This window comes from Zootoca vivipara, chromosome 2 (genome assembly GCF_963506605.1).
Source record: "Zootoca vivipara chromosome 2, rZooViv1.1, whole genome shotgun sequence".
Classification (NCBI taxonomy): Eukaryota; Metazoa; Chordata; class Lepidosauria; order Squamata; family Lacertidae; genus Zootoca; species Zootoca vivipara.
The window spans coordinates 36304592-36325197 of record NC_083277.1 but is presented as its reverse complement, the minus strand read 5'-3'; the positions used below and the strand labels follow the sequence as shown (position 1 = coordinate 36325197).

The 20606-nt window shown below is 42.9% G+C and overlaps 1 protein-coding gene across 4 annotated transcripts in view; it reads left to right on the top strand.

The window, feature by feature from the left end:
• The window catches only part of SRGAP3 (SLIT-ROBO Rho GTPase activating protein 3), a 175420-nt gene that overhangs the window by 148613 nt on the left and 6201 nt on the right, over positions 1-20606 (top strand). For 2 of the 4 annotated variants that reach the window (XM_035106571.2, XM_035106570.2), the window contains exons 15-21: positions 1909-2043; positions 7362-7467; positions 7731-7958; positions 10768-10847; positions 17085-17265; positions 18450-18599; positions 18829-19156. In XM_035106571.2, coding sequence (XP_034962462.1) covers positions 1909-2043; positions 7362-7467; positions 7731-7958; positions 10768-10847; positions 17085-17265; positions 18450-18599; positions 18829-19156 — 1208 coding nt within the window. Of the gene's footprint in view, positions 1-1908; positions 2044-7361; positions 7468-7730; positions 7959-10767; positions 10848-12399; positions 17266-18449; positions 18600-18828; positions 19157-20606 lie in introns of those variants that run through there. The other 2 variants (XR_004692015.2, XM_035106572.2) reach the window with 2 other exon arrangements.

The following is a 20606-nucleotide window of genomic DNA, read 5'->3' as shown; positions in this document are numbered from 1 at the left end:
AGGTTGCAACACATGAATACTGTTTCACCTCTGGATCTTTCAAAGCCTAAGGCTGAGCTTTTACTGGCACAAGTTTTTTAAGCGAAAGCCTCATAAGCTGTTTTCAGTGCCAGAAATCAGCCCAACCAAGAAGACACAAGTCTTGACCATACGTAGAGTGTCTTTTCTTCTTCTTGTGAAATGAGTGTTATAAAACGAGTGTTATAAATATCTATTCAATTCTAGGCAAGTTTCTTTCAGAAATATAAAATATAAAATACGACCAGATGCTAACACCTGCAAATGAAAGATAAATACTTCAGCATGCATTTTCCTGTCCTACGGTACATATTTTTAATGTGTGTTTGGAGCCAAATACTAAAGTCAGAGAAGTTTAAAATTTGATGGATAACTACACTCTAATCCATGTATGTTTAGTTCCGAAGGTACAAATTAAGTCAGTTTGCTTAAAAATAAAGACTGAACTAAGTTACCTTCCATCCCCGTATCTACAATAATTATGTTATAATCATGTTATGATGAAATTCTGTTCACAGCAGTTTGTTGCCTGTATTGTTTCATAAGACCAAACTCTAAACCAGGCATCCCCAAACTTCGACCCTCCAGATGTTTTGGACTACAATTCCCATCTTCCCTGACCACTGGTCCTGTTAGCTAGGGATCATGGGAGTTGTAGGCCAAAACATCTGGAGGGCCACAGTTTGGGGATGCCTGCTCTAAACTATTGGGCATATTACATGCTGAGCAGAGTTGCCGTATTTTTCTGTGAATAAGACACCCCCACGTATAACAAGACCCTTTTTTTGGAACCCAAATTTAAGAAATCAATATTTTAAACATCAAACAGAACAACTTTGATATTTTATTCAAAAATTCAAAAAAATATGTATCAAAAAATTCACTGGCACCAGCATGGTAACCCCCGATGGTCATGGAAATCCCCAATGATGCCTGGGCTAGGGTGGGGTGCATGGGCAGTAGCGGACCACCAGCACCTGAAAAGGACAGTGGCTACGGCTTCTTCCCAGCAGCCATGGGAAGATTCTTTTTTAAAAACTCCTATGCATTCACCATTGTATATAAGACACCCACACCCACGCCCAATTTTTGAATACCATAAATAAATGTAGCAAAAAACATTGTCTTATATATTGAAACAACAACAACAACAACAACAACAGTACCTTCATGAATCATCCCTAAAATAGGGAGGATGAAAGAATATCAAATGACAGTACTCACTGGCTTAAAATTTTCTCTATGACTCCACATTATCCTGATGTCAGTGACCTCTGATGTGTTATAAGTCATACCTGCCAAGTTCGGGACCTAAAGATCCGGGATCGGCAGCGCGCGCATGACCGGAAGTTGCGTGACGCAACTTCCGGTGGTGCTTCGCCCTTCTATGGGCACCAGAAAATGGCTGCGCCAACGCCGGAAGTCGCTTCCGCGCATGACCGGAAGCACGTAAAAGCGACTTCCGGCGCCGGTGCCGCCATTTTCTGATGCCCATAGAAGGGCAAATCACCACCGGAAGTCGTGTCACGCAACTTCCGGTCATGCGCGGAAGCGACTTCCGGCGCCGCCATTTTCTGGTGCCCATAGAAGGGCAAAGCGGCACCAGAAAAATGGCCGCTGGGCCGAAACCGATTTAAGGGACAATACCGGGATTTTAACCTAAACGGGAGACCGCCGGGAAACGGTAAGAAAAAAGGGGTTTTCCCGGCGGATACGGGATACTTGGCAGCTATGTTATAAGCTAGTGTTGTGCCATTTAAAACAATACTATATTAAATGACTGGATGAAAGAATTACTCTGATCTTTCCCTTGCTTATTAAGTGCTCTGGATTTTCTGCCTAATCCAGAAGTGGGATTTAATGGTATAAACTTTTTATTTATTCATCCAGGTGAAGATCCCCTTGCTGATGATCAAAATGAACGTGACATTAATTCTGTTGCTGGGGTCTTAAAGCTGTATTTCCGAGGACTGGAAAATCCACTCTTTCCTAAGGAAAGATTTCAAGACTTGATCTCTACTATAAGTAAGTACAAGTCAGTGATTTGTAATGAACCATGCCAGTGAACAGTGCAAGTCATGGTATCGGTTATTCTCTAATTTACTTCTGTATCAGGAGGTTTTTAATGGTTGGTGTTTTACTATGTTTTTATATGTGTTGGAAGGCGCCCAGAGTGGCTGGGACAACCCAGCCATATGGGTGGGGTATAAATAATAAAGTTGTTATTGTTATGGTATTAGTATTAGAAACCATGTTCTAGCAACAATAGTAGGCCCACTTTTCTTCCTTTACATTCTTGTTGCTTTCTCTCCTAACTATTCTCTGCCCCTACTTTTCTACTACATTACCAGGGAGTACCTAATGCAGTGATGGGCAACCTTTTGAGCTTGGTGTGTCAAAATTCACCAAAAAACCGAGCATAACTCGGGTGGTGTGTCACTTCGAGAAAAAACACCATAATTTCGCGATATTTATAGTTAAAATAACAAAAAGGTATAATTGTAATATATAACTGTATTTAATAAACCAAAAGCTAATTATTTAACTTACCTGCTTAGTTCAGTTCATTAATATGAACAGAGAGATCAGTAAAAAAACATCAGGGTGTTGACCCACTTATCATCATTGAGCTGAGGAAAGTTTCCCAGATCCTTATCCTCAAGAAATACCTTAATTTCTTCAAAGCACTCCACAAAGCACTTTTTGGGGCTTTTTAAAAATAGTTTGGGGGGCGCAAAGTTGCTTTGCTTTTTTGGGGGGATGCCCCAAAGCTGCTGAGCTTTTTGGGGGGGGGAGAACAGGCAGGGCAGTCTTAAGCCTATCTGGCGCCATGGTGCAAGGATCCCTCCGGCGCCCCCCCCCCCACGCCCACCTTTCCCTTTCCACCCTGCGGAACTCCCTGCCTCTTGAGAACAGGCCGGCGCCTTCCTTCTGCTGTGCTCGCTTTGGCACCTGCTGGGTAACGGAAGGACGACCCCGGGCGCTCGGAAACGCCATGCGGAACTTACTTTTTGTGAGGCGATGCCCTTGTCATGTTTTTTTTAAATCTTCCTCCTATTTTCCCCCTGCCAACTGCTTGGAGGTTCCTGCTGCTTTTTTGGGGTGGGGGGTGGGGAGTGTTTTGTGAAATAAGTGCATGAGGGTGAGCAGGGCTGAGGGATCCTGCCTGGCCTCACAGACAGGCCACCCGTGCACCTTCCACCCACCACATGTGGTTGGCCGAGCTTGGCGAGGCGGAAGGCCTCGGGGGGGGGGATGCGGGGCCCGGGTAAGGCAGCGAGAGCCCCTACGGCCGCCGGGAGATGTAACGCGGACCCCGCCCGCGCAACCATTGCCCTCGGCACCGCTTCCCTTTTGCGACTCTCACTCAAAGCGAGGCATGGAGCTCACTGCGCAGGGCAGGAGTCGCGTGCCCACAGCACACGCATGTGCAGCAAGGGCCCTCCCGACTCCTTCCCAATTGCCCCTTTACCCTCCTCCTCCTCCTCGCGCCTGTCAATCAAAGAGAGGCGCGGAGCTCACTGGGCATGACAGGAAGCGCCGAAGGGAGGCTTGCTGGCAGCTTTTCCACGACGGCGCCTGCAGCCCGAGAAGAGGCGGGTGAGGGTGGCGCTGCCGGTGGCGAGCCTCCCTTCGGCACTTCCTGTCATGCCCAGTGAGCTCCGCGCCTCTCTTTGAGTGACAGGTGCGAGGAGGAGGAGGAGGGTAAAGGGGCGTCTGGGAAGGAGTCGGGAGGTTGCTGCGTGTGCCAGCAGTGAGGGCTCTGCTCTGTGTGTCACTGCTGATACGCGTGTCATAGGTACGCCATCACTGACCTAATGGAATCAGTACTATAGCATTATATCTCTGTCTGTCTCTATCTGTCTGTATATCTATCTATCATCTATCTGTCTGTCTGTCTGTCTGTCTGTCTGTCTAATCTAGTAGTGAACTCAAGTGCTTGAGTAGTGTCTAATCTAGTAGTGAACTCAAGTGCTTGAGTAGTGAACTCAAGTGCCATCAGAAATGTAGCAAAAATTTCTCTGCTGAGAAATGAGAGTGGAGTATTAGCAGGCTTGGCGAAATGCCAAGATTTCCAGAAATACAAAAAGAAAAACCCTTTAGAAAAAAACAGGAGAACACCTGCCCGTAAGAGCCCAGTTAGGAGGAGCATGCACAGTAGCCATGGAGTGCCTATTGAGGGGGGAGCAGAAGGTGCGTCTGTGTTAATGGAATATCCTGGAAGAGTGCATGACTGACTGATTGGAAGACTGGCCAGGAGCACTCCGCATTGGTTCAGGGTTCTGTGTGTGTGATAATTTCAGTGTAACAGATTTATGCGGTGTATTATATTCTGACACTGTTTCAAAAGGAAGAGCGGATATTTTGCGTTTGAGAGCTGCTCCCACCCAAACTCCCACCATCCGGTTTGAACAAAAAATGTAAAAGGTTCGAGCGAAAAATAAGAAATAAAATGCAGCTTATCATCTCATACGGCTGCGAAGGAAGAAAGGCTTGCAGAGTGCAGCAGCCTTCTTCTCTCTGGAGCTTAAACTGCAGACTGCCGCACATCAGAAAGCTGATTTGATTTCCCTTGGCCGATGCTAACTTAAGCTGGGAGACTTTTGGCAGCCTATAACGTTGTACATGTCACAGGGCATTTGCATGCCCTGAGAGTCTGCAGTGCCACACAATCCACTGTTTATTATGTGGTTGGGAGGGAAGGCTCACTCTCAAAACAAACAGGAAGTTTCCTGTCACTTGAGCTGGAATGAAGACTGAAATTTGCATGAAACTCTGATGTGGAAAACAGCAGCAAAATATGAATACAAATTCATGCAACCTAATGCCATGCAGTGCCCAGTCAAGATGGACCAATTAAAATTGCATACCAATGTTCAAGCTACTTTTGAATGAGGGTTCTTTTATATTCATAAAGCCAGCTTGTGAATATTTTTTACATATCATTTATTTCTTGTTAGCTGTTTTGATATGTTCTAAATGCAGTATGGAAAAAGATATTTAAATAAAATAAATCAAAGCTTGACTTTTTCAAATTAATTTTTCAAATTAAAATTATTCTTTACTCTTTTTGAACCAATATTAATGCACAAAATGCCTTTTGTTAATGAATCCTAGGGCCTCCTGGGGAAAATATAGCTGAACAAGTATACTTACATTGTATACTTTGAAAGGAAAGGTTGCTGTTTGGCTCCATAAGAAAAAAAATCCACAGTTGGACAATGTCTTTATTAGGACCAACCAATATGTCACAAAACCCATGCCCCGCCCCCTTCTCAAAAAAGTTTTGTATTCTACAAATAACATAACCAAACAATATAAGAAAAGGAAAGTAAAAGGAACAAAAATAAAATTCAATTGTGTGCATGCACACGAAAGCTCATACCAAAATAAAAACTTAGTTGGTCTTTAAGGTGCTACTGAAGGAATTTTTTTATTTCACTTCAGAGTTGTTGGTGTACATCAGGAAGTCAAAAGAAACAAAGATATATTACAAGAAGGGTCAGAAATTGATTCTAAAATGGAATGCTCAAAATTGGCCGTAGAGTTAATTTACAATCTCTAAAGTGGGCAGAACATAATCATATATGCTCGCAACAAAAGCACTAAGTATCCTGAAGTGATTATTGGATTTTACTCCCATCCCTGCTGAGAACACAAGCTTTGAGACTGTGCTTTTTCTGCCTTAACCTCAAATTGCTGGAAAAGCTGGGCTGAACATTTTGTCCCACATCTGGTATATACAAGTGGATCCTACAACAAAAAGTCGCAGTGTGCAGTGCTATGCCTAAATACAGAATACTCCATTCTATTACATCCCTCTTTGGTTTTGACCCCCCCCCCGGCAGTTGACATGCCTTGCCCATTGCGCATACCTGGTCTCCTCCAGATTGTGGTAGGGTTTGCCCCCTTAGCTTTTGGGGGTTTTTTTGTACTTACTTCTTCAAAAGGGTGTTCCCCAACCTCCTGATACTTCCCTCATGTATGGATGGTGTTTTAACTACAGTATATGGTGTTTTAACTATATAGGGATAGGAACTTAGAGAATGACTTTACTTTTGACACAAGAAATATGGCACTTCAGCAAGATGTAGCAGAAAGGAATACTTCTATTCAGAGTCTCAGTCCTTCCATTTCACACACACCTGCATTAGTCAGTGCAACAAAATTGTTGCCTCAGGGAACTTGTTACAAAAAGTGGTAGGAGGGGGAACACAAGGAAATGAAAAAGTACAGAAGTCAGGTTGAATGTTGTGGTCTCACTTTTAAGGCAGAGACTCTTGATAGGTGCTGCAGAAACCTGGCTACACACCTAGGATTCTGTGATAGATTATGTGATAGAGAAACAATAGCCCCCCCCCTTTTTTAAAAAAACAACCAACCAAACCAAAACCAGGCTGTTTACCCAGATTTGTCCCAGGCCTTAAGCAAAACACACAGGTTCGTCGTTAGGCAGAGAACAGAGCAACACCACCAAAGCTAGAAATGAGTTTTGCTTGGTGTGTTAGGTAAACGTATCAATTGAAGCTCAAGTGTCTAGTACAGTGGTACCTCTAGATACACACACCTCCGGTTGCGTATCCTTCAGGGCGAACGCGGCAAAACCGGAAGTATTTTTCCAGGTTTCGCCGTGTGCACAGAAGCGCTCTACCGTGCTGTGCGCATGTGCAGAAGTGGTCCCTCCGGTTGCGGAAACCTTGGAATCTGACCAGAGCTCCGGAACAGATCCCATTCGCAACCAGAGGTACCACTGTATTGTTGCTGGAAATGATAGAATTGTCCAAATGCAAAGTCCATCTCCAGGCTGCAAAAAATTATTCTCCTCTGGTTATAGATTCCACCCTAATACTCATTGTCCTCTTTTGTTAGAAGTGCTCTGGAAAGTAAAGCCCACCATTGTAGCTGGCCACTGTACTTGTAAATGAGTGAGCCCCACTGATGGTTGTTGGGAGTTTTCCTGAAAAAAGCAGTTGATAGGCTGTTACACCCAGTATGTACTGTTGATGTATTCTCCCACAGCTTTAAATCATTGTTCTGTTCTCCACGGTAAGCATATACAAGACCACTTATTGGGCTTGTTATCAGACTGCGGTGCACTTTAGTTGGGTGGAGCCCCACTGCAGAAATGTTCCCCATTCCCCGTAAAGTTTTATGACCTCAAATAAGAACCTGACTCACAGATAGAGGCGGGTGCAGGAAATAGCTGTTGAGGGCTGAAGTCAACTACACCTGCTTGCGTCTGTAAGAGAAACATGAGCAACAAAACTCCTTGGAGTTGGTCTGCTAATTGTGTGTGCCTGATTGTGAACCTCAATGGACTGATGTACATTCTTATGTTGCAGAAATTGAAAGTGTTGCAGAAAGAGTGCACCAGATCCAGCAAATCGTTATTACCTTGCCACGGGCCGTCATCATTGTCATGAGATATCTCTTTGCTTTCCTCAACCAGTGAGTCTTTTCGCCTGCTGCTTACTATTTAATGGAGCCGTAAATTCCCTTCCCTTGTAAACTGCCTTCCTTTTCGCTTCTCCTCCTCCTCTCTCTTTCCTGTTCAAACCCAGTCCTTGGGCGGTAAGGGAGGGATGCCACTTGACCCTTGATATCTGCGATGGCTGCCTTTCGCCCAGCTGGAGGAAATGCCTGTGGAGCACCTGTTTGTGTTTAATAGTTGATGGCTTGGTGATGCCGCTGTGGGTTGCTTGTATTTGCAGCTTGTCACAGTACAGTGATGAGAACATGATGGATCCGTACAACCTGGCCATCTGCTTTGGACCAACTTTGATGCATATTCCAGACGGGCAGGATCCAGTGTCCTGCCAGGCTCATGTCAACGAGGTCATCAAAACTATCATAACCAATCATGAAGCCATCTTCCCTAGCCTCAGGGAGCTGGAAGGACCCGTTTATGAAAAATGCATGACTGGTGGCGAAGAGTACTGGTAAGGAGATCAGGATTAAAATGTACATTTGGTATATTTGAGTATATATATATTTAATAAATAAATGAATGAATTAGACTTGACACAATTCATGCTGTGGTCCTCTATGCCTGCTATTTGTATTGGTGCTAATGAGAACTTCTTCTTGGATGCAAATAGCAGGTGCAGGAGGTCTGATCCAGGTTGGGTTTAAAGCCCCTTATCCCTGCAGGCAGAATAGAATGCTAATTCAGATCATTTCTCTGTGTCTGCAGTTTACTTTTAAGAAACCAATTGCTATTTGAGCTAGGAGATAGTAATTTATGCTATCAGGAAATACAGGGGCAAAAATACTTTGACGCATCTGCTTTTTAAAAAATGCAGTACAGAAACTCCTTTTGTTTTAAAGTCTCTTTGGCTGCTATCCTAACCCCACTTACCTGGCAGTGCATCCCATCGAATTCAATGGGATATACCTCTGAGGAAACATAGTCAGGATTGCACTGTTACCGGTAGTAGCCAGAACAGGTTTGAAATAGTGTTGTATCTGCTAGAAGCTAGGTAGCCAAATAGGGCCATGACCTTCTTACTTGCTGTTATTTTGTGATTATGTGCCCGGATTCCAGAGCAAAACTCCATCTAGTCCAGCATCCTACATCCCACAGGGGCTCCAACTCAATGCTTTCTGGAATCTCATAAGCAAAGCAAAAAGGCAAGAGCCCTTTCCCACTTTTATTCCATATCACATATTCAGTGGCATGCTGCCTCTGAATGTGGAGGTCCTATATAACCATCATGGTTAATACCCATTGATAAACCTATTTTCCATTTAACATACCTATTCTATTCCTCTTTGGAGCAGGGGGAATGAGTTCCATGTCTTCAGAAACCTACCAGTCTCTTCCTATACTCCTTCAAGTAGGGCTAACATTAGATGCAACCTAAGCATATTTTTATTTATTAATGTAAATGTTTAAGCTGCCCTTTCATCAAAGAACAAACAAGATGGTGTGCAACGTAAAAAGATAACCTTACAATAACCTCAATAAAGACTGGTTGGGGTTTTTTTTTATTAAAAAAAATCATGTTCCAAGTCCTGTCTGACCCGTACAGTTTTCCAATGATGTCTAAAAGAGGGCAGGGATGACTCATTCAGATCCTCTGGTAGGGAATTCCACAGCACAGGGCCTGCCATGCTAAAGGCTTGTTGTTGTTTAGTCGTTTAGCCGTGTCCGACTCTTCGTGACCCCATGGACCATAGCACGCCAGGCACTCCTGTCTTCCACTGCCTCCCGCAGTTTGGTCAAACTCATGTTCGTAGCTTCGAGAACACTGTCCAACCATCTTGTCCTCTGTCGTCCCCTTCTCCTAGTGCCCTCAATCTTTCCCAACATCAGGGTCTTTTCCAAGGATTCTTCTCTTCTCATGAGGTGGCCAAAGTATTGGAGCCTCAGCTTCACGATCTGTCCTTCCAGGGAGCCCTCAGTGGTGATTTCCTTAAGAATGGATAGGTTTGATCTTCTTGCAGTCCATGGGACTCTCAAGAGTCTCCTCCAGCACCATAATTCAAAAGCATCAATTCTTCGGCGATCAGCCTTCTTTATGGTCCAGCTCTCACTTCCATACATCACTACTGGGAAAACCATAGCTTTAACTATACGGACCTTTGTCGGCAAGGTGATGTCTCTGCTTTTTAAGATGCTGTCTAGGTTTGTCATTGCTTTTCTCCCAAGAAGCAGGCGTCTTTTAATTTCGTGACTGCTGTCACCATCTGCAGTGATCAAGGAGCCCAAGAAAGTAAAATCTCTCACTGCCTCCATTTCTTCCCCTTCTATTTGCCAGGAGGTGATGGGACCAGTGGCCATGATCTTGGTTTTTTTGATGTTGAGCTTCAGACCATATTTTGCGCTCTCCTCTTTCACCCTCATTAAAAGGTTCTTTAATTCCTCCTCGCTTTCTGCCATCAAGGTTGTGTCATCTGCATATCTGAGGTTGTTGATATTTCTTCCGGCAATCTTAATTCCTGCTTGGGATTCATCTAGTCCAGCCTTTCGCATGATTCATCATCATCATGCTAAAGGCTTAGTCCTTGGTAAAGGCTGCCCAAACCTCAAGACTCTCCTGCTACTGTGGAGATGTGTTTCCTCAGTGTGGCACCGCAGCATTTGAATTGTTCCTAAACTTGTCTGTGAAAAGGACGAAATTTGCACGCGATGCTATTACAGTTGCTGGTGATAGACCCTCTCTTCCTGTTCTCCTTACAGCCCAGCTGGGTCTTAAATGATGACCTCTGGAGCGAAGGGGCAAGTTCTGGATGGTGACAGTAGTAGCATGTGGTGCTAGTCAGAACTTGCATGGCTCTTCCTTTATTTCCTGCTCAGGAGGCAGCTGGTTCTTACAGCAGTTTTTTTATGAGGGATTGGAGCAGATGGTGATGATTGTGTTGACAGCTTGCTTGGGCCCTACTCACCAGTCACTATTGGCCTCTGTGATGGAAGCAAAGCCCAGGAATGTTTCCACTGGATCAATAAATTCAAATGGGACCAGCTAGTAGAGAGAACATTTCCTGTCATGTGAGCTTAGGGTTTCCAGCAAACACAAATATGTGCTTCCCCGACTTATTCAGGCAGGAATAGCAAAATCTGTTCCCTGACATAAACCCGCATTGGAGATCCAGAGGTGTTTAGTTCCATATTTCATTTGCTACAAAATTAATACTTTAGATCTAGAAAATGTGGATTTATGTGTGCACTGAGTAGCAAGGAACTATCAAGTCTTCCCTCTCTCTTTTAAAGCTTATGTGTATTTACTTGACCTATCTTAATTCTAGTGACAGCCCGCACAGTGAGCCAGGCACCATTGATGAAGCAGACCATGACAATGGCACGGAGCCACACACCAGCGACGATGGTGAGTGTAGAAACAAGAGGCAGAAATGAGCCTGAGGAAGGCTATCAAGAGCTGTGTGTGGAGAACAGCAACATGCATTTAGTTCCTAATCAGATTACCCTGGACTAACATATGGCTGCTTCCAGGGGGAGATATGTCTGAGTTTGACAGTGCAAGCGGATACTGATGAAGTGCCTTGATAGATATGTAATCAAAGTAGACCATATGGGAGCATACTAGGTTACCTGTTTTATTTGTGATTTCATTCCAAGGCATTATGGGAGTTGGCCTTTATGCCCTGTTTAACAAGCTAGCCTTTCCTCCTTCCATTTGGCATGAAAGTAGCATCTCTGGATTGTTTGTTGTTTTATATTTGTTGTTCTAGTGTCATGGGAATAAAAAAATTGAGATGTTGTTGTGATAAAATAACTATTTGAGTGGCCTGTAATCTGTTATGTTCACCACTTAATATGCTTCTGATAGGCTTCCCAGGAAGAACAGTGATAGAACTTAACAATAGAAATCTGTAGTGGGTTTTTTTTTAATGAAAATAAGTGATGGCAGCCTTTTGAAATTGGTGGAACCTTTCCAAAAGATTTGGTGAGTTTTAAATCAAGCTGTCACCACAGCCCCTCTCATTAATAACTAGTACCTCCTCAGCTTGATACTTTCTCACTATGGAATCTGCTCCTTTTTGTTTACTCTTTGCTGTATTTAAAGTGCTGGAGCAGTTAAAGGAGCTGGAGTCTATTCTTGCAAAAGGGTGTTCACATTTTTCCATTTCTAAGACAAGATCCCACTTTTGATTAAATCTGTGCTATTTTCAGGACTTGCCATGGCCACAGAAAGATTGTTGCATAGCTAGATATGGTTTAGACAGTGGAAAGCTTCTTAAAATTATGGATCAATAATAAGGGCTGAGCTGGAGGTACTCACTTTTAGGGGACATTTTCAGCAGTGTTACAAATTAGCTTCCCCCCTTTATTATTTTCCAAGAATTGCTTTGAAAGTGTTCACTATTAATTTGCATTACTTCTTCTGAATTGACTTTGCCCTTAATGATGCTACCTTTGTAATGAAATATATAGTCTCATAGCATCATAAATTCACTATCTGACCCTTGACGGCTAGAATCATTCATGTGAATAATCCAATAAACAGTACTCTTACTCTAAATTGCCTTAATTTCCATCAGCACGTAGTAAAATCTTATTGGCTGTGGAGCACTAGAAGGTAATCACACTCACTATGTGATTCCTGATTGGGATCACCAGTGTGAGGGAAAGAGAAAGGGATGGGGGTGGGATGGGGACCAATGTCACGGAATAAAAGAAACTGAATATTTTCACAGCTAAAACATTTCTTCAGCTATATTCCACCCCATCCCAAAATACTTATTTTCAGCTCAAAAATATGAACAGAAGGATATTTAGCAATAGCCTTATGGAGCTTGATTGGATTCCTTCGTTCCATATTAAATTTCACACCTTCATGATTGGGGGCGGGGAAAGATTTGTATTCTATCCATGCACACACCTACCCATCCATCCTTATTTTTATTTTTATTTTACAGACTGAACAAGTTTGATTTGGACATCAGTGAGAATTAATAAACTTGGAACCACATGTTGCCATTTCATTTGGCTTATCTTGCAGATTAGAAAACATTGTTACAGAATCCTGCCTGTTGCATGACTCTACATGCATGTTGTCTGCTTGCTTTGCGGTCTTTGTTCCATTAATATTCTCCCTCCAATACTGCAAATAAAGTCCAGTGCCCTATTGATGCATGTTGTGGGGAAATGACATCAATGGCTCAAAACAGTTGAAATGCACTAAAGGCCCAAGATGGGGAGAAGGGACAAAGAATAATTCCAATAATTGAAGATGGATGTTTAAAGGGAGGAAGGGAGGGAGATGTCAACCTTCATTTTTCACTGTTGGTGACTAACAACCTACCTCAACTGAAAAGGAAAGGCAAGCAAGCTTCCATTTAGGCAATTTTATGCTTGAATGATTATGCTAATGGTTCTGATTGGAGTTTCTGGGTGATTAACCATGACACAAGCATGGAGAAGAAGAGTTGTTTCATTTTATAAATTTACATACTCTCTTCTAGTCTCTTTCCCCTCCCCACCTAACCCACAGCCCTAGTGGGGAACATAGCAATTCTCAGATTCTGTGAGATAACCACATTAGCCACCACAGTTATCTCCAATTCTGCGAGAGTCCTTTATAGATTCTGCCTGTTACTACCAAATGTCACTTTATTTGGACTGGGTAAAGAGGTAGGATGCCTTTCCCAATATTGCCCAAGACGGGTCTTGAAGTCTGTTCCTAAAACTGTCTCTACCTTCCTGCACACAGGAACGTAAGAACTGATCTGCTACACCTGCTCAAGGTTCTTTGGGTCCAGCATTCTGATTCAAACAGTGCCCAAGAAAAAAATCATAATCAAGATGATTCGGTGTGCTGTGCTTCCGGGTTGTTGTTGCCAACATACCATCCGAATTGCCTGTAATCATGGGGATTCCATTTATCTGTCAAGACTAATAGCCACTGATTAGGACCCTGCCCTTCATGAGTGCGTCAACTCTTCATTTTTTGAAGCCATTTTATTCTGGAAGCAGATCAAGAATTTTTGTTTTTGTTTATTTATAGACAGGTAGATTGAAAGAAGCATTGTGCTCATGGAGAGTACATCCTATTTTTGTCTCTGGTAAACAGATTTTGACACATTTCATGTTGCTTCAGAAAAACTCTGAAATGTGTCTCATCAGAGACAATGGGAGGAGGGGTGTGCTTGCGTGTCTGTGTCTGTGTATGTATGTACCTGTATCTTATGGGAAGTTAAAAACTTTTTCAAGTATCTTGAGCAGACCATAGTTTTTATGCTCTGTTCCATGCCAAAGCCACACCTCCTTGTCCGATTATTTTATTGTCATCTGGATATTAAGTGAAGCCCTGTTTATCAATAAACAAACAAACAAACTCGTTCCCCCTTAATTAAAATGCCACATACCTAAAGTCCATTTTCCCAATTTAGTTTTGTCTTTGGACCTTTGACATGCTATTCTAGGGATGGGAGGGGGTTGAGGTTTTTTTTTTCTTCCAAAAAAGATAACTGAACACCTAAAAAAATGAAATTGTTCTAATGAAGTGCTTGATGGCATCTACTGGAGACCTTTTTTTAGAGTGGCCCTAGAAATGACATGTGGTTGTATAATGTTAATCTGGCACACTGTAGTGAAGATTTGTTTGCATAACTTGGTGTTGCAGGGTAGCAACTTCTTATCCCGCTTCAGCCTCTAATTTTCTTGCATGTTTATGTGAGTCACTCCAAGGGTTAAGACAAAAGTGAGAAAGATGGTCTCTCAGGAGACATCCTTAGCTTGATGGTATCCTGTGGGTAATTGGTCCTTTCAGGAGTTTCCTGAAGTAAGCGATAGTCAATCTGTCACAGGGTGGTCTTATAGAAGGTCTAATAAGTGGCATAATCAGTTGTCCAAGTGAATCAGACATTTCACTTTCTGCATTGTATAGAGGAAACGGAGGTGTATACAGGCATGCCTCTGAACAATTACATCTTTTCTGCCTTACTGATGTTGTTCATGTGGTAGCCTTGGCATAGAAGACTACGAACTCCTCCTGTATTTCTGTGTAGTCTTACCAAATCTGAGGAAAGCTTGTTGATTTCAGGATAACCGTTCTCAACTTGCAGCCTGTGTACCCTGGATCAGGTAAACAAGCTCAAAGGACACTTTCTAGAATTTCTTTCCTCTGCTCATAATTTAAAAATATACGTAAAGAAATGTGCCAAAAAGAGCCGTACACGTCTGAATAAGTCGTGGGTGAATTCCTCTGGCTTGTCTCCTAATATGCTTGGTTTTATTTCAAGCTTTCCGGTGTGTCTGAACTTTTCCCAAGAAATAAGCCCAATGTAGGAGATTTTGCCTCTAGTTTCCCCTGCTGTTTCCTCCTCACACAAAGTAGCAAGAAGTGCTAGATTTAAATAGGCTAGGCCAGAGTTTCCCAAACTTGGGTCTCCAGCTGTTTTTGGACTACAACTGACAAAATATCGGTTTTTTGCTCCATAAGAGCACCTGACCAAAAGACGCACCTAATTTTTTAGAGGAGGAAAGGGGGAAAGCCGTGGGTTTTTTTTGATCAGCTCACAGTTGTGCAGCTTCTTTTGCAAAGGGGGAAAGCTTCATTTTTTGAGGATCAGCTCAAAGTCGTGCAGCTTTTTTTTGCAAATGGGAAAAGCCCTGTTTTTTTTGGGGGGGGGGTCAGCTCACAGTTGTGCAGCTTCTTTTGCAAAGGGGGAAAGCCCCGTTTTTGGAGGGGTCAGCTCACAGTTTTGCAGCTTTTTTGCAAAGGGGGAAAGCTCCATTTTTGAGGATCAGCTCAAAGTTGTTGAGCTTACCTTGCAATGGGGAAAAATTCTGTTTTTATGGGGTTCAACTCACAGTTCTGCAGCTTCTTTAGGAAAGGAAAGGGAGCCATTTCTACAGTTTCCAGACAGATAATCTAATCAGCCAGTCACATGTCGCTGGGGGGGGAGCCTCCATCTGCAGAACATTCAACAATGGAGGTCTGAGCAAGGGGGCGGGCTGGGAAGGGAGCTAGCATCCCTTATCTCCCTCCCCGATCTCTTGCAATCAGCTGCTGAGCGGGTTCCTTTCAACACCTTCTTTCCCTCTTGTTAGCCTTTAGCTCTTTCTATTAAAAAAAAAATCCACGATCTGCCTTTCGCCCCTGGGCAATTCGGCTCCAGGGACCACGCATTCGCTCCATAAGACACACAGACATTTCCTCTTACTTTTTAGGAGGATAAAAGTGCGTCTTACGGAGCGAAAAATACGGTGCAACAAATTTGGAACAGTATAGATCAGAGGGGCAGTACATTGGAACATGAAGATTCTCAAGAAAGCCTGTTTTTTCAGTTTGGGCAGACTGTGGGTATTGTTATATGTAGAAATTACAGTGAGATATTAGTTAGAATGGAAGATCTGTACACACGTCCCACAGCAAGGTTTTGGGCACACTTCACCCAACTGTCACTCACGTGACATCATATGTCAGATGTTGGGATCTCTTTTGTCTTAAATAAGAACCATAGCATTAAGATCAGATCTAAGCCTCTACCTCAGGCATCCCCAACTTTCGGCCCTCCAGATGTTTTGGACTACAATTCCCATCATCCCTGACCACTGGTCCTGTTAGCTAGGGATCATGGGAGTTGTAGACCAAAACATCTGCAGGGCCGCAGGTTGGGGATGCCTGCTCTACCTGCTCTTTGATACTAAAAAGGAGTGGTAGATGTTTGTGTCTGATTTAACACTGTAGTACTGGAGACAGGCTTCTTCCTGCTCCTTAACAGGCAGTCTGCTCTTTAAACAGAGAGTGGCTTATCTTCTATTTTAGCTCCAATCTGCACCAGCTCCCACAGATTGAACTTTGGGTCACCTGACGTCATATGTCAGGCGATTGACAGTCGAGCAGCTGCACCCACCTGTCAAAATGACCCACAGAGTGTGGGCCAGTTCTGGATGGTTCATACAGAGTTGACTCTGACCACTCCCATACAAAGGCATGCATCCACAATGACTTTCATAGCTTATCCCCGAAACATATTTGCAAAAAGCAAGCATCAGGAAAGGTGAACAAGTATATGAAGAATATCCGGTGCCATTTGGGGTACGTTGTCCTTTGGACAGAATGGGAAGAATTTGCAAAGATGTGGGTTTTTTGCAAAGATTCTGAGATCTGTCGTATGCTGGGGCAGCTCAAATGTGTATCTATGTGGACTCTTGAGTTTCTTGAAAAGCATATGTAGGATGGTGGAAGAAGTGTGGAGATAACTGCAGTGGTGTCTTCACAATTGATGGTGTGCATCTGCATAACCTCAGCCTAGTATTTCATCTTCTCCCCCCCCCCCCCCGCCCCAGAAGAGATGCTACTTTATCAGTAATTCAGATTACTATAATAACATCAATTTTTAAAAATGAGGCTAAAATCAAAAGCAGCTGTGAAGCTTGTCACAGCATTAAACTAAATTACGTCATGAAAAAGGATGGTGTTAGCTGTACTGTGTAAACCACCGAGGGGTTTCAACAATTAAGCAGTATACCAATTTTATTAAGAAAACTAAACATTTCAGTGAAATCTTATCTTACATCACAGAGTGTACTCCATTGCTTGCTTACTGTAGCTTCTTTTTAATTGTCTCCCTTGTCTTCTCCTGCCTGCTTACAGAGGTGGAACAGATTGAAGCCATTGCCAAGTTTGACTACATTGGACGGTCCCCACGCGAGTTGTCTTTCAAGAAAGGTGCCTCACTTCTTTTGTACCATCGAGCATCTGAAGACTGGTGGGAAGGTCGCCATAATGGCGTGGATGGCCTCATACCACATCAGTACATAGTGGTGCAAGATATGTAAGTGGGAAGAAGTTTGCTGAACAAGTGAAGTGCGATAGGTTAGCTGTTTGTTTTGGGTGAAAATTGGTCTGTTGTCTTGTGCTTCACTCATAGAGTGGAGGGTGGGTTTATTTTCTTTTAAGTCTTATTTGATGCCCTCCTGCACATCCTTTTTAATGCCATGAATAGTTGCACTTTTGGCAGAGCGCTGTGTCACTCTTCCTAAGCTATATTCACATAAAAGCAAGACACTTTTAATATGTCTACTATGTTCTACAGGTATTGCGTCCAGGATAGTTTGATACAATATGTATGTGTGTGTGTGTGTGTGTGTGTGTCAAATCCAGAATATACTGAAATATTGTGATAGATTTGGCTAATAAATCTGGAATTCCTGATCTAGAAAAAGTCAAGCAGAAAACTTACCCTTTGCACTCATCATGTTCTTTGGATCAAAGTTCAGCTTTCTTGTGCTGTAAAAATGTTTTTACTAGCTTTCCTCCTCATATTTGTACATCATTCCCCATGCCATTGCAGAAGTGAAATATTCTTCCAGATGCTAGCAGCTGCAAGCGTGAAAATTCCAAAGACTTTGTTCAACCTTCCCCCAACCTACACACCACCCAAAAATCTATGGGGCATAGAGCCATATAATTCGTAGCTTCCTTGAGTCCGTTCATTCATCCACACGAAAGAGATCCTCTTCTTCTTTTATTTTTTTTAAATTAGTTTTCCTATACTATTCCAATAATAGGCCATTATAGCAATGCCAATTAATATCTAATAATAAGCGGCCTCTTCTTAGTATGTTTGTTCCCCTCTTACAAAATGTCTTCGTATTGGCTGCTATTCTATTTTGTATGCACTGTACTTCCAGTTAGTACACCAACCTGTAGATTTAATATATTAACACTACAGGTTGCTGCACTAACTGGCTTCTATGCAGTAGCGAGCAAAAGGTTTGAAAACAAGCCGAAGACCCTGTTGGTCAGCTGAACAAGAGCTTGTGTTTTATATCTGTAGGGGCTTACATAAGGTAAAGGAATATGTTGAGCAGCAGAGTGGAACTTTGAGCTGCCTGCTTTCAGCTCCGCTTTTCCCCATTATTGCATCCCCCTTCTCCACAATCAAGCAAAACTTCTCCCTCACCCAGAAGGCATTCAGTTATTCTGTTCTGGCTGACAGAGTTTCATTATTCATAGGGATGATGCATTCTCAGACAGCCTGAGTCAGAAGGCAGACAGCGAGGCAAGTAGTGGACCTCTGCTGGATGATAAAGCCTCATCGAAGAATGACATCCAGTCTCCAACAGACCATATTCCAGACTACGGATTTGGGGGAGTAATGGGACGGTAGGAAACTGATTTGTTCTCATCTGGATGCAAGCATTGTCTTTCTCCTCTTCTTGTGACAGGCACGATAGTCATTGCATGAACTGGAGGAAATTTATGAGCCAATTTGTACGATTTATACTGTGTTTTAAATGGAAGGGGTCTGTAGAGATCCATTTATTAGTCTAGATGACTTTGGAAGCTTGGAGTGGAGATTTGACAAGGCTGTTGGTTTTTTTCTTCTTCACAGGGTAAGGTTGAGATCCGACGGGGCAGCAATCCCTCGCCGTCGCAGTGGAGGCGATACACACAGCCCTCCCAGAGGGATTGGTCCTGGGATAGACACTCCTCCTCGAGCAGCAGCTTGTCCCAGCAGTCCCCACATATTACCACTGAACAGAGGCAGGATTGAAAGCCCAGAGAAGCGCAGGATGGCCACTTTTGGTAGTGCTGGCAGCATCAATTATCCAGACAGGAAGGCCTTGATTGACGGCCACCCACTGAGGCCCACCTGCAGCTCAACTCGGCACAGTAGTCTCGGGGATCAGAAGTCACTAGAAGCTGAAGCACTTGCAGAGGTAGGAGAGGCTACAATTATGAAAAAGTGAGATTCACTGAGTGTTTCAGGGAACAGATTTCAAGGGATTCAGCCATGTCTATATTGAGCCACCCAGACTGGATTCTTTAAGACTCACTAGTTTCTAGACTTGCAGTATGTGAATCAAATACCATGCCAACCTTTTACGGCATTGTACTTCCCAGTGGATCCAGTTTTATTTTTTTACTGGACTGACCACTCTGATCCACCATAAGCCAACCGCTTTCAAGTTCTTACTCAAGTGGATTGATATGTTGGGCTATTTCAATCTTAAAAATGCAAATACTTTTAAAACGCATTAATGCTTATCCTTCCAGTGCAATATGTGTCCCCTAGAGAATTTAAGTAGTTTCCAAACCGTGTAAAGTAAGAAGTAAAGTAGCCTGTGACCAGAGAGAGGCAAAAGCTAAGTAATGCTAATTAGAATCTGAACAAAACTAATGTTCTCATAAAAAGGTTCCCTGATTTTTCCCATTTTACAGAATGGGAACTGAGACTAGGATCAAAAATCTTGCATAAAACCAGATGGTTTTTAGGTCGTATAGGTCTCCGACCACTATGCTGGTCATTGAACTGTGCTGACTGCCAGCTCACAGAACTAAAAAATATAGTTTTAACTGGCTTTATGAGCCAATTTTGGCTGGCAAGTGGGACAAGTTTTGTACCAAGTTTGTACCAGTAAATAAACAATAAACTAGCAGCTAGTGATAAGGGGAAGGTTAATGTTCATACCTCTCTTAGGTCCAAACTAGATGTCAGTCTAAACCAGGTTAGGCCTTTAAAATTCATAGCAGGTCGCTGAGTCAATTTTGACCAAGATTACAGTGCATGAGGAGGGGAAGTTTAATCCAACAAAAACTGCCACCACCAAGACTTGAACCTTGGGGGGGGGGGAATATGTGTGAGGAAAATGTTGATTTGTATGAAATAAGCATCCAGGCAAACAATTACAAAGGGTACAAGGGGATTGGGAGGGGAGACTTCTGTGTTTTTAAAAACCTGAAGCTGTAAGTGGCAGTATTAGCGAGTAGCCTTTAAGGACTAAATGGAGGAACATTTTTCTCTGAACTCTCAGCTGAGCCTCTTTACCTTTTGCTGCATGGGTTGCCCAAAGGTTGGTGGAGCTGTTTATTTTCCATCTAACACTTATTAGCTTTTGACACCTTTCAACCTTTTCTGTGTGGGCTGTTGATAGATTGATTATGTTGTCACTTTATTGCTTGCTTGCTTGTTACTGTGCTACTTTTCGCCATAGTAACACTAGTGGCTGGTGGTGTTCAGTTTTTAAAGGCAGTCATCATTTATTTTTATTTTTATTTTTGCAGTGTGATGATTTAGGTTTAATGCCATCATCCCACATGTCCCTCCTTAAGGATTATGGAGACTTTGTTTTGATTCAAATTGTGTTTTTCTTTTCTTTACTCTGTCTC